Here is a 13,713-nt window from a genome sequence, read left to right on the forward strand (position 1 = left end):
GTGAATAGCTGTGATATTAAAGGAAGAGAATGAAAAGAAGGGTGTGAGTTAGATTCAAGATCCAGAGCTGTGGGAGGTGACCTCTTTAAAAGGTGTCAATACCTTTCTGATTAAGTAGCTCACCTGCAGCTGTTTAATGGTCTCACCACCTTTGCCAATTACCAAGCCTGCCTTTCCTGCTGGGATCATGATCTCCTGCACTGTGCCACTCTGGCCCCCATTTGCATTATCATGGAACTGACCAGGAGGGCCACCACGCCCTCGAGAAACAATATCATCCAGCATCAACTTTGCTTTCCTGTGGGAAGATGAGATTCATGCAGAGGTGAGAAGTAATGAACATGTTCTTTGTCCCACTGACATACCTCTTCTCAAAAGGCTGTTATCCAGATATAGAGAAACTTTTCTGAGGAGACAGCTGTGGAGGACTGTCAACAGATTTCACTGAGCTATTCTGTCTCCACAGAAGGAATAGTGAGGTGCGAAACTTAATCAGATCCAATACCAATGCAGTTAAACTGCCACAGACTGAAGTAAATAGCATTGTTGATTCAGCAAAGGAAAATCTTGCACTGAGAGCTACTTTTCCTGTCAAGCCTGCAGGTCTCCTCAGGCCTGGGAGAAAATGTAATAAAATTAATACATTATACTTTTTGGAATCAGAGGACCTAGTTTCTCATTAAAATTTTTTCTAACTCTTCAATTACATTGTCAGTCACATCCCACATCCCACCTCCCAGTGTCAAATACCAAGACTTCACAGAGTCAGTGCTCAATAGGTTGCAGATTGACTTGATTATACTATGCTCTTATTGTCAAATCGCAGGAAGAAAAACAACAGATTAAATTGAGAAGGCCTCTGTCATAAAAAGGTACTCACTGCACAGATTCAGGGGCTCCAGTTAGTGAGACACTACGTTCAGGTAAGCCACCACTATCTGCAGAAAGACAAAAGTATTCTAGTTCAGGACTGCAGAAGAGAAACATTTAGAAAATTTTACAGAATGCCAATTACACTTCTAAGTTCTAGTGAAAGTCACCAAATGCTCTTCTTGCTAAATCCGACAGCCTTTACTCTATCCTAAATCTCCAAGACCTTCTAGCAGTCTTTGGCTCTGTGGCTCACCCCCTTTCATTCATTCATTCAATCGTATTTATTAAGCACTTACTGTGTGCAGAGCACTGTACTAAACGCTTGGGAACTACAAGTAGGCAACATATAGAGACGGTTCCTACCCAACAATGGGCTCACAGTCTAGAAGGGGAAGACAGAGAACAAAATAAAACGTGTAGACAGGTGTCAAAGAATTATAGCTATATGCACATCATTAATAAAATAAATAGAATAGTAAATATGTACAAGTAAAATAAATAGAGTAATAAATCTGTACAAATATATACAAGTGCTGTGGGGAGTGGAAGGAGGTAGGGCGGCACGGGATGAGGAGAAGGAGAGGAAAAAGGGGGCTCAGCCTGGAAGAATTAATGAATTTTCAATTAATCAATCACCAAGAGAAGCAGCATAGCATAATGGATTGAGCACAGGTTCTAATCTTGGCTCCACCATTTGTAAGCTGTGTGATGGTGGGCAAGTCACTTAATTTCTCTGGACCTCAGTTCCCTCATTGGTAAAATGGCGATTAAGACTGTGAGCCACATGTCCGACAGAGATTGGGTCCAACCTGATTACCTTGTATCTACCCCAAAGTTTAGCACAGTGCCTGGCATATAGTAAGTGCTTAACAAAAATGATTTCAAAAAAAAAAATCAATCATTTGATTGGTATTTACTGGGCGCTGTGAGCAGCACACTGTACTAAACACTTGGGAAAGTACAATACAGTGAGTTGGTAGACATGTTCCCTGCCCACAACTAAGTTTGCCTGGAAACATGAACCAACACTGGCTTCACTGACACTGTTCTCACCTGGTTCTCGTCCTGTCTTTCTGACCACTCCTCAGTCTTATCTGAGGTCTCTTTCTCTGCCTTTCACACTCTGACAGGTTGGATCCCTGAAGCCTCAGTTTTGGGTCTCCTTCATTTTCCACCTGCACCCACTTGGAGAACTCATTTATTCCCATGGCTTTAACTACCATTCATTCATTCATTCAATCGCATTTATTGAGCACTTACTGTGTGCAGAGCACTGTACTAAGCGCTTGGAAAGTACAATTCAGCAATAAAGAGAGACAATCCCTGCCAACATAGGGCTTACAGTATAGAAGGAGGAAGACAGACATCAAAACATGTAAACAGGCATCAATATAAAAAAATAAAATTATAGATATGTACACATCAAAACAAGTATACAGGCATCAATATATAAATAGAATTATATACATAAACAAAAATACATAAGTGCTGTGGGGTGGGGGGAAGAGCAAAGGGAGTGAGTTGAGGTAAAGCGGACAAGCAGAGGAGCTGAGGAAAAGGAGGGCTTAGTCTGGGAAGGTCTCTTGTAGGAGGGGAACCTTCAGTAGGGCTTTGAAGGGGGGAAGAGTGATTCATTCATTCATTCATTCATTCATTCATTCAATCGTATTTATTGAGCGCTTACTGTATGCAGACCACTGTACTGAGTGCTTGAGAAGTACAAGTGGGCAACATATAGAGATGGTCCCTACCCAACAGTGGGCTCACAGTCTAGAAGGGGGAGAGAGAACAAAACAAAACATATGAACAAAATAAAATAAGTAGAATAAAAATGCACAAGTAAAATAAATAAATAAATAAATAGAGTAATAAATACGTACAAACATATATACATATATACAGGTGCTGTGGGGAAGGGCAGGAGGTAAGGCGGGGGGGGATGGGGAGGAGGGGGAGAGGAAGGAGGGGGCTCAGATTGGGAAGGCCTCCTGGAGGAGGTGAGCTCTCAGTAGGGCCTTGAAGGGAGGAAGAGAGCTAGCTTGGTGGATGTGGGGAGGGTGGGTATTCCAGGCCAGGGGGACGACGTGGGCTGGGGGTTGACGGCGGGACAGGTGAGAATGAGGCATGGTGAGGAGATGAGCAGCAGAGGAATGGAGGGTGCAGGCTGGGCTGTAGAAGGAGAGAAGGGAGGTGAGGTGGGAGAGGGCAAGGTGATGGACAGCCTTGAAGTTGAGGGTGAGGAGTTTCTGCCTGATGCGTAGGTTGATTGGTAGCCACTGGAGATTTTTGAGGGGGGAAGAGTGATGTTTTGGTGGATTTGAGGGAGGGCATTCTGGGCCAGAGATAGGACGTGGACCAGGGGTCTACAGCAGGACAGGCTAGATCAACGCATGGTGAGAAGGTTAGAGCCAGAAGGGCGGAGTGTGAGGGCTCTGAGAAGATTTCCTCCTGCCTTCAGGGCATCTATACTTTGATGTCCACCCATCATCTCAAGATCAACTTGTCCAAAACAGAACTCCTTATCTTCCCTCCCAAAGTCTCTCTTCTTCCCTCTCTTCCACTTTATTGAGTGCTTACTGTGTGCAGAACACTGCACTAATATCTTGGAACAGTATAATAACAATAAACAGACACATTCCCTGCCCACAATGAGTTTACAGTCTAGAGGGGGAGATGAACATTAACACAAATGAATTACACATATGTACATAGGTCTTGTGGGTCTGGGATGGGGAATGAATAAAGGGAGAAAGATGGCGCAATGCAGAAGGGAGCAGGAAGAGAGGAAAGGAAGGCTTTGTCAGAGAAGGCCTCTTGGAGGAGATATACCTTCAATTCATTCATTCATTCAATCGTATTTATTGAGCGCTTACTGTATGCAGAGCACGGTACTAAGCCCTTGGGAAGTACAAGTTGGCAACATATAGAGACGGTCCCTACCCAACAGTGGGCTCACAGTCTAGAAGGGGGAGACAGACAACAAGACAAAACATATTAACAAAATGAAATAAATAGAATAAATATGTACAAATAAAATAAATCAATAGAGTTCAATGAGGCTTTGAAGGAGGGAACAGTATTTGTCCCTTGGATTTGAGGAGGGAGGGTATTCCAGGCCTGAGGGAGGATGTGGGAGAGGGACTGGCAGAGAGATAGGCAAGATAGGCACAGTGATAAGCTTAGCATTAGAGGAGTGAAGTGTGTGGGCTGGGTTATAGTAGGAGAGTAGCTAGGCGAGGTAGGTGGGGGCAAGGTGATGAAGTGCTTTAAAATCACTGTGAGTTTTTGTTTGATGCGGAGGTGGATGGGCAACCACTGTGAGTTTCTTGAGGAGTGGGGAAACACATTTTGAATATTTTTGTAGAAAAAAGACCTGGGCAGCAGACTGGGATTGTAGAGACAACAGGCTGAGAGGTCAACAAGGAGGTTGATACAGTAATCACGGTGGGAGAGGATAAGCAACTGTACTAATGTGGCAGCAGTTTGGATGGAGAGAAAAGGGGGGATTTTAGTAATAATATGAAGGTGGAACCAACAGGATTTAGTGATGGATAACGGCAAGGTGACTGGCTTGTGAGAAAGGATGGGGCTGGTGCCATGTACAATGATGGGAAAGTCATGAGGAGGTCAAGGTTTGAGTGAGAAGAGTTCATCTCCCCACTCAAACACTGCCCTATCTTTCCTATCATTTAGACAGTGTCATACAACCCTACATCTGCCCATATCCTTGGCATTAACCTCAACTCATTTCACTCATACAACCCATACATTTAATCTGTCGTCAAATTCTGTTGGCTCAACCTTTACACCACCATAAAAATCCACCCTTTCCTCTCCATCCAAACTACTACTAGGCTGACGAAAGCATTTTTTTCATCTTGCTTTGGACTACTTAGACTCCTTCCTGACCTTCCTATTACAAGTCTCTCCCCTCTCCAGTCTACTCTTCACTCTGCTGCCTGAATCACTTTCCAAAAAATCTGTTCAGTCCATATTTCTCATTCAAGTACCTCCAGTGGTTGCCTATCCAACTCCACAAGAAATAGAAATTCCTTACCAACCGTTTTAAGGCACACAATCATGTTGCCCCCTCCTATCTTACCTCCTGATTTCCTATTACAGTCCAGCCTGTATACTTTGCTCCTCTAGTAGTAATCTGTTCATTGGGCCTCAATCTCACCCACCTCACTGCCAATTCCCTCTGCAATGAACCACTCCTAGCCCCGACCATATACACCAGACAACCACTTTTCCCAACCCCAAAGGCTTATTAAAATCACATCTCCTCTACAATGCCTTCTCCGATTAAGTCCTCTTTTTCCCAGCTCCCTCTTCCTTCTGAGTTACCTAGCCACTTGGCTCTGTACCCTTGAAGTACTTGGTATTCACCTCATCCTCAGGCCCAAAACACTTATGTACATATTTTTAATGTATCTATTCATTAATTTTAATTAATATTAATTAATTAATATTTATATATGTTTACGTCTTGTTCCTTGTGGGCAGCTGACAAACTCTGGGATACTAAACTCTTAAGTGTTTAATACAGTACTCAATACAGTAGAGTTTAATACACTGCTCAATGAATATGACTGATGGACTGATTGATTGGACTGACTGCTCCAATGAGACCCTTGTTGGGGGAGGGAAAATGGTTTTAGCTTTTTTTTTTCATCTGACAGTGCTGAACTGGGGTCGCAAAGATCCACAAATGAAGATAAGCAGCCCTTAATCCTGACTCTACTTTTTATCTTACTTGCTCTGGGTAACTCTCTTTTTGTTGCATAAATTCATGTATGAACTTCAGAAAGTCAGACTATGGCATTTTCTTGAGTACACTCTCAGTAAAGTTTTAGGCCAGCAAAAGTAATTTTCCAATTTACCTGGAGAGATCTGTACTTTGCAACCAGAGTCTTGCTGAATTTTGTTGATCTGTTCGCCTCCTCGACCAATGACTGGGGAGGGAAAAATGCAAATATCTCAAGGGCTCCACCAAAATTAAGGGTATTTATATTCCGTTAAGTCTTGGGTGGGAAAACTAGTCAATAACCTCTTCCACCGCTCCAGGTCTTCTTCCTCCCACTATCCCTCCCCAGTTTCCTAGCTCACTTAAGGCCACCCTCAAAACTACTATCCAAGAGACAAAGGAAATGGAAATTCAGATTCTGCTTAGAGGGTAGTGGTCTTTCTATTAAGCCTGGGGGAAAAACACTTTCACATAGCCTCATCTTCCAGGAGAGAAAGTGTCATTTACTAAGAGATTTCAGGGTCCACAGAAGAGGAAATATAGATAATTTAAAACATTACAAGAGGCTCTTTCAGATCAAAGATGCCTGGTTTGATACAAAAATGTACAAAATTATCTCTGAGGATTAAAAATAATGAGACCCCATGATCTCCTTCCTCTGATCCCATACTCACTCAATCCCACCATGCCGTCTGGGACCCTATATTCTTCTGTCATTGTAGATCTGCTAGGGGATACAAAACAAGTGAATATGGTGAAAAAAGGAGGAACAAGGATTTTGAAGAAATTTAGATTTGAAAATCTGAGGAGTCATCTGAAAAAAGGATAGTTAGAAATGTTTCCAATCAATGAACCGGGGTAACAGGGATGACTTTCCCGGACAAATAATAAATAATCCTCAATAATAAAAACTGTACCCAACTAGATAAGAGAATGAAAAATTCCAGAGCCAAGATAGTGCAGTGAAGCTTAGTACGCTTCTTCTTCTAAACCCACTTTGAGGAGCAGCGTGGCTTAGTGGATAAAGCATGGGCCTGGGAGCCAGAAGGCCATTGGTCCTAATCCAGGCTCTGCCTCATGTCTGCTATGTGACTTTAGGGAAGTCACTTAACGTCTTTGGGCCTCAGTTACCAAATCTGTAAAATGGGGATTAAGACTGTGAGCCCTGTAGGGAACAAAGACTATGATCAACCTGACTATCTTGTAACTATCCCAGTGTTTAGAATAGTGCTTGGCATACAGTAAGCACTTAATACCATAATTATTTATTGTTAATTATTTATGCTGAGCATCAGCAAGGCAAGACACCATCTGAGCCTAGATAGCCCTGCTCTAACCTCCCCCTTAGAAATGAGGTACTTTCTAAGTGAGCAAAAATAAAATAACATTCATTTTAGGGGGAAAATGATGGTGATCCCAGTGCTGATAGGCAAACCTCAGGAAAGCATAACAGAAGGAGAAAAAGAGCAGATACCCACTTCTCCTATATTACTTTTTTTTTATTGAGTTTAACACAGGTTCTTGTTAATTCAATGCCAATTAAACCAAAGACAAAATCCAGAATTTTCATATTTTTATCTGTACTAGTATCCACCTCTTCTTATTCACTAAATTGGTCTCTCAATGACCAAAGACCAATCCTAAAAAGAGAAGGAAAAAATAAAGGATGATCTACATAACAGATAATCCGCCTCTGAATAACTGAATAAACACAATATGTATTATGAGTCCCAATCTTTGGCAGGGTTACAAATTAGTCCAAAAAGACTGCAGCTTACCTTGGAGGAGGGTGAATGGGTCCCAGCTGTGAACCAAGAGCTAGAGAGATAAACAAAAATATATGCTTGGTTAGAACTGGCTCAGAGGGATTGCAGATCTTCAAAAGTACTATACCAGCCTTGACAGACCAAAGTTGTGCCTTTGAGCAGAAATAGGCTCCAGTTCCAACTAATTTAGGGATCAACTATACAGTTTTCAATTGAAAGATAATGCAGAAGACTTTACTCTGTTGTACCCAACTTGTCTCTACTCCATAAAAACAAAATATACTTACACTCACTTTGAGCTGCCAGCTTCTTGCTCTCTGGCTGATCTGCTGAAGCAAAATAAAAGAGGTTTGGCTTTATTTTAAAGGTCCTTGTTAAGCACTTAATATGTAATAATAATAATGATAGCGATGACGGTATTTGTTAAGCACTTACTATGTACCAGCCACTGTATTAAGCTTTGGGGTGGATACAAGTAAATTGAGTTGGACACAGACCCTGTCCCATACTGGGCTCACAGTATCAACTTCCATTTTATAAGTGAGATAACTGAGGCACAGAGAAGTGAAGAGGCTTGCCCAAAGTCACACAGCAGACAAGTGGCAGAGCAAAGATTAGGAACCATGACCTTCTGACTCCTAGGCCCATGCTCTACCCATTGAGCCATTTTGCTTCTGCTGCAGCAGTTCATACCGAGTACTGTACTAAAAGCATTGGACAGACACAAGATAATCAGCATGGTGTAGTGAGAAACAGCATGGCCTAGTGGACAGAGTGCAGAACTAGGAGTTTGAAGGACCTGTATTCTAAACCCAGCTCTGCCACTTGTCTGCTTTGTGACTTGGGCAAATCACTTACTTCTGTGTCTCAATGACCTCATCTGCAAAATGTCAATCCCCGGCCCACCTCATCCCCCTGGCCTGGAATGCCCTCCCTCCCCACATCTGCCAAGCTAGCTCTCTTCCTCCCTTCAAGGCCCTTCTGAGAGCTCACCTCCTCCAGAAGGCCTTCCCAGACTGAGCCCCCTCCTTCCTCTCCCCCTCCCCTCCCCTCCATCCTCCCCGCCTTACCTCCTTCCCTTCCCCACAGCACCTGTATATATGCGTATATGTTTTTGAACGTATTTATTACTCTATTTATTTATTTATTTTACTTGTACATATCTATTCTATTTATTTTATTTTGTTAATATGTTTTCTTTTGTTCTCTGTCTCCCCCTTCTAAACTGTAAGCCCGCTGTTGGGTAGGGACTGTCCCTATATGTTGCCAACTAGTACTTCCCAAGCGCTTAGTACAGTGCTCTGCACACATTAAGCGCTCAATAAATACGATTGATTGATTGATTAAGATTGTAAGCCCCATGTGGGACATGGACTGTGTCCAACCTGATTAACTTGTATCTACCCTAGTGTTTGGTACAGAGCCTGACCATTAAAAAAAACAACAACAACACACCAAGGGAATGTCCCTTTCCACATAGGGCTCACAGGTTAAGAGGGAGGAAGAACAGATAATTAATCCCAATTTTACAAGTAAGGAAATCTGAATACAGAAAGTTGAGTGAAAACCCAAGATCATACAGCAGATAAGTGGCAGGGTCAGAGTTAGAACCCAAGTCTTCTGACTCTCAAGCCTGCCACTCTTTCCACTAGGCCACAGTGCTTTCCCTAAGATCCCATCTTCTTGTTATCTAAAATCTGATGCCCAAGTTATATGATTATAAAACCATCTGAACTTACAAGAGGATGCTAAGCAACACAAAAGAAGAATCCTGGGAAAGTCTTGGATTCCCAGCCCAGTCAGCAGAAAAATTCAATTCACTTGTCCAAACCTACCTCACCACACTACAAAGAACATCAGAAAAACTAGAAGCACTGGAATTATTCATGTTTTAAGGCCTAAAATCATATTTTTAAATTTAAAAAATTATTTTTTCAGCCCAATCCATTATTTCTCCCAACATCATTCCCTGTATAAAAAATGCTATTCACCTTGGTTTTAGGGATTTAGGACTGCCATTATCTCAACTGTGGCAGACCTAACATCTGGGCCTAGGTAGTAAACCAGGCTACCTGGCCTTCTGTGCTCACAGGAAGACTTACAAGGAGCAATGAAGGAAGTCAGACTGCTAGATGAATAACTTGACGCTGTTCTGAGAATGGGAACGTGCAGACCTAGGCATGAGCTCAGCCTTGCTGATAAGCTTAGTCTTGGTGATGAGCTCAGTCTTGCTCATGAGCTCAATCTTGCTGACAAGTTCCGCCTTGCTGATAAGCTCAGCCTTGCTGATAAGCTTGCAGTCATCCGCCTGTCCCCTGACTCCCTTGAGGCTCCTCACTGTATAAAATCCTCCACAGTGTGCTGAATAAACGGTCTCCTTGTCCACCTTGAGACTCCCCTGGCCTGTGTTCTTCCATTGCGAGTGCCCGTCTCCCCGCTGCGCCGGACGCGTGGAGGCAGACAGCAACAAATGGCGCCCGAACAGGGACAGGGACATGAAGCCTGGACCCTCAGACTCAGCACCGCAACCCTCACGAAGCAACTCATCACTGCGCAGTGACTCACCAAAGGAACGGAAGAGGTGAGGGCATTTAAGTTTACTTTCATTTTCAAACACCAGGCTTACAGCAGGGAAGAAAATGGGACAAATTCAATTCCGTTCTCGGAATCATTATATCCAATTACTTAAGGATGTTGTAAAGGAGCGTGGGTTGATTATCACCACTGCCCAGATTGAACAATTTTTGGAATGCGTGGAAAAATGCTGCCCTTGGTTTCCAAAGGAAGGAATAGTGGATTTAGAACGATGGGAAATAGTGGGAAGGCAGATGAGTTCCAGACTATGAGAAGAACGACCCCAGGCTTTTCCTGTCGCTGCGTTCTCCTTATGGAATGTATTAAAAATCTGCCTTACTCCTGAACACAAAATTCCCTTGAAGGAAAAGTTGGCAGGGATAGATGTGGCCTCCGGCCCAGACGAAGCTATGATTTGTCTTGACCCCCCTTTGCCTCCCCCGCCTGAATCTGCATTGATAGACTGTAATCCCAAGCAGTGGCTGAAAGGAAAGTGGAATCCTTTCACTGAGCCAACTCTGTCCGCACCGCCCCCCCCCCCCCCCACCACACCCTCCATGGGTCCCGAAAGCAGCACAAACACCTCTGCAGCGAGCGATGGGGGCTGCTATGGAAGGGGGAGAGGAGATACCTATTGAACTGTTGATGGGTTTCCCTGTGATGGAGCAACCTGACCCTGGTAATCCTGGTCAGGTAATACGTACCCACGAACTCTTGAATTTCAAATTATTAAAAAGAAGTGAAACAGGGTGCTACGACATATGGACCCACGGCTCCTTATGTGCTGGCACTCGTAGAAAGTATTGCTTCCTCAATCCTTTGCCCGTATGATTGGCAAACCTTAGCCGAGACTGTCCTGGATGGCGGAGACTATTTGCTTTGGAAGGCAGAATTTTTTGATTTGTGCGCGGAGCAAGCGCGTCGTAATGATCGCGCCCAACCTCCAGTTCAAATCACTTTCAAGATGCTTACAGGGACTGGGCCTTTTGCGGACACTGCCAATCAATTAACTTACACTCTGCAAGCATATCAACAAATAATGATAGCGGGGAAAGCTGCATGGCAAAAGCTCCCGGCGAAAAAAAAACAAAACTCCAGTTTTACAAAAATATTACAAGGACCGTCAGAACCATTTGAACAATTTGTCAGCCGCCTGACGATGGCTATCCAGCGCAGCATCAGTGATAATGCGGCAGTAGTTATTTTATTAAGACAGCTGGCTTATGACAATGCTAACCAAGACTGCAACCGTGCCTTAGCTGGGGGCAAACGGACGTTGTCCATCACTGACATGGTACGCCGATGTCAGGATGTAGGGACAGCCTCTTTCAATGTAAATCTAATGGCCACAGCAATGCAAAGACAAACTAAGGCAGACATGGTGTGCTTTCACTGTGGAAAGAGCGGACATTTGGTGAAGGATTGTCGTAGCTCACGACAGAACTTTTCCAGACTGCTACCAGCCTCAGTATGCCCAAAATGCGAAAAAGGACGCCACTGGGCTTCTGAATGCCGCTCAATGTTCTCAAATAATGGCAGCCCTGTGCCGGGAAACAGACGCAGGGGCCGGCCCCAGGCCCCAACAACAATAGGGGCAGCACTCTCTCTGCAGCGCGCAGCTGTTCCGAAGGAACAGGCTCTGACTTCTCCCGAAAACTGTCCACCATCGGCGAATTGCAGCAAGCCACTAGCGGCTCCGCTGGCCTCGACCTCCCTGTGGTGGGACACTTGATTATAACCCCTGAAATGGGGGTTCAACGAATCCCCATGGGGGTCGCTGGCCCTCTCCCAAAGGGTACTGTGGGACTCATCTTGGGCCGTAGCAGACTAACCCAAAAGGGGTTGATTGTCTTGCCGGAAGTGGTGGATGAAGACTATTTGGGGGAATTAGCTGTTTTGCTGGTGCACCAAAAGCAATTATTTTTGTTGCACCACTGTTGGCTCTGGCTCTTCTCCCTTTGGACGCTACAAGCCGCAGACTCGCAAGCCCACCAGCGCTTCCACCAAGGGGCGGGAATGTTGCGCCGTCAATTTGGCATTTCTCAGGAAAGCGCGCGGGCTATAGTGAAAGCCTGTACCTCCTGTGTTACTACATTACCTGTGGCCTCTGAAGCCACGAATCCCCATGGTCTTGCACCAAGAAAGCTGTGGCAAATGGATGTCACGCATTACCCTCCCTTTGGCAGATTGGCTTTTATTCATGTTACTGTTGATACCTGTACATTATTTACTTTTGCATCGGCTCACACTGGTGAATCAGCCAAACTTGTTATGGATCATTTGTTTCTTGCTTTTGCCTTTATGGGAATTCCACAGGTATTGAAAACCGACAATAGTCCCGCATACACTTCTAAAGCGTTCCGGTCTTTCTGTAATATTTTTGCTATTCGCCATGTTACGGGTATTCCATACAATCCCACGGGTCAAGCCATTGTCGAAAACCGTCATCGTTGGCTCAAAATTTTTTTGGAAAAACAAAAAGGGGGAGATGAACTGACCTCTCCCCATAGACAATTACAACCTGCTATATATACCCTTAATTTTTTAACTATGGATGACAAATGTCTCACCCCTGCTGAAAAATGGGGCAGCAGGGACACTAAAGAACATCCCAAAAGAGTAAAATGGAAGGACCCTCTCACGCGCCAGTGGCGAGGGCCAGATCCCTTATTAACATGGGGCCGAGGGTATGCTTGTGTCTTTCCAGAAACTGAGGACCGCCCGATCTGGATACCTACAAAGAACATACGTCGCGTCTTTTCTGCAGCACGCCCTCCCTCACCCTGCATACTTCAGGAGCTGACAGAGAACCAGGATACAGCCTACGCGACCCTTCCTCTGGAGGATCAGCAGCAAAGTTCCTAAAAATGATGATCGCTTTCCTGATTCTCACCTCCTCCACTGTTGTGATTACTGAGGACTATTGGACTTTTGTTCTGTACCCTCCGTGGGTGCGGCCAGTTACGTGGCAGGACCCGGTGGGAGATATTCTCACTAATGCTTCTGACCTTGTAGGGGGGGATGCGATTCAATGGGAAGGACCAGGAGAAGAGGCACTTGTCAATGTCTCCCTCCTTGCTACTCGCACTCAACTTTCTTTTCAACGTTGTGATTATCGTTACCCTCATATCTGTATGACCCCATATTATTATAATGCCACATTTCCCGGATTTTCGTGGTCCGCAGTCCGAAACTGGCTCCAAGGAGCCTGGCATTCTTCGAATGTCTCCCTTGATTTGTCACACCTTGCCTTACTCTCCGATGCTTTGCAAAATACCCCTCCCTTGACCATTCCCGCCGATATTGCTTCACCGATCATCTCTGCCCTTGAGGCGGTTAATCCTTTTAATTGGCTCTCAGTGCTGCTTCATAGTCTCCCATATATTATTTTGTTGATCTTGGCCGTTTTGCCTGCCCTGCGTTGCCCGATGGCTATCTGTTTTCCTTAGCCCACTTCTTACTCAACTCCATGCTTTGCAATTGTTTCAAAAACAAAACGGGGGACTTGTGGCAGACCTAACATCTGGGCCTAGGTAGTAAGCCAGGCCACCTGGCCTTCTGTGCTCACAGAAAGACTTACAAGGAGCAATGAAGGAAGTCAGACTGCTAGATGAATAACTTGACGCTGTTCTGAGAATGGGAACGTGCAGATCTAGGCATGAGCTCAGCCTTGCTGATAAGCTTAGCCTTGGTGATGAGCTCAGTCTTGCTCATGAGCTCAATCTTGCTGACAAGTTCAGCCTTGCTGATAAG

General features: G+C 44.5%; 1 protein-coding gene across 4 annotated transcripts in view; it reads right to left on the bottom strand.

Annotated features, from left to right (window-relative positions):
* LOC119946751 (far upstream element-binding protein 2-like) overlaps positions 1–13,713 on the bottom strand; it is a 35,236-nt gene that overhangs the window by 15,656 nt on the left and 5,867 nt on the right. The window contains exons 3-8 of one of the 4 annotated variants that reach the window (XM_038768193.1): positions 7,674–7,712; positions 7,399–7,438; positions 6,295–6,344; positions 5,757–5,828; positions 881–938; positions 124–298 (exon numbers count right to left, since the gene is read on the bottom strand). In XM_038768193.1, the coding sequence (XP_038624121.1) occupies positions 124–298; positions 881–938; positions 5,757–5,828; positions 6,295–6,344; positions 7,399–7,438; positions 7,674–7,712 (434 nt within the window). Of the gene's footprint in view, positions 1–123; positions 299–880; positions 939–5,756; positions 5,829–6,294; positions 6,348–7,398; positions 7,439–7,673; positions 7,716–13,713 lie in introns of all 4 variants that reach the window. The other 3 variants (XM_038768191.1, XM_038768192.1, XM_038768190.1) reach the window with 3 other exon arrangements.

Source organism: Tachyglossus aculeatus, chromosome Y3, assembly GCF_015852505.1.
Source record: "Tachyglossus aculeatus isolate mTacAcu1 chromosome Y3, mTacAcu1.pri, whole genome shotgun sequence".
NCBI classification, from domain to species: Eukaryota; Metazoa; Chordata; class Mammalia; order Monotremata; family Tachyglossidae; genus Tachyglossus; species Tachyglossus aculeatus.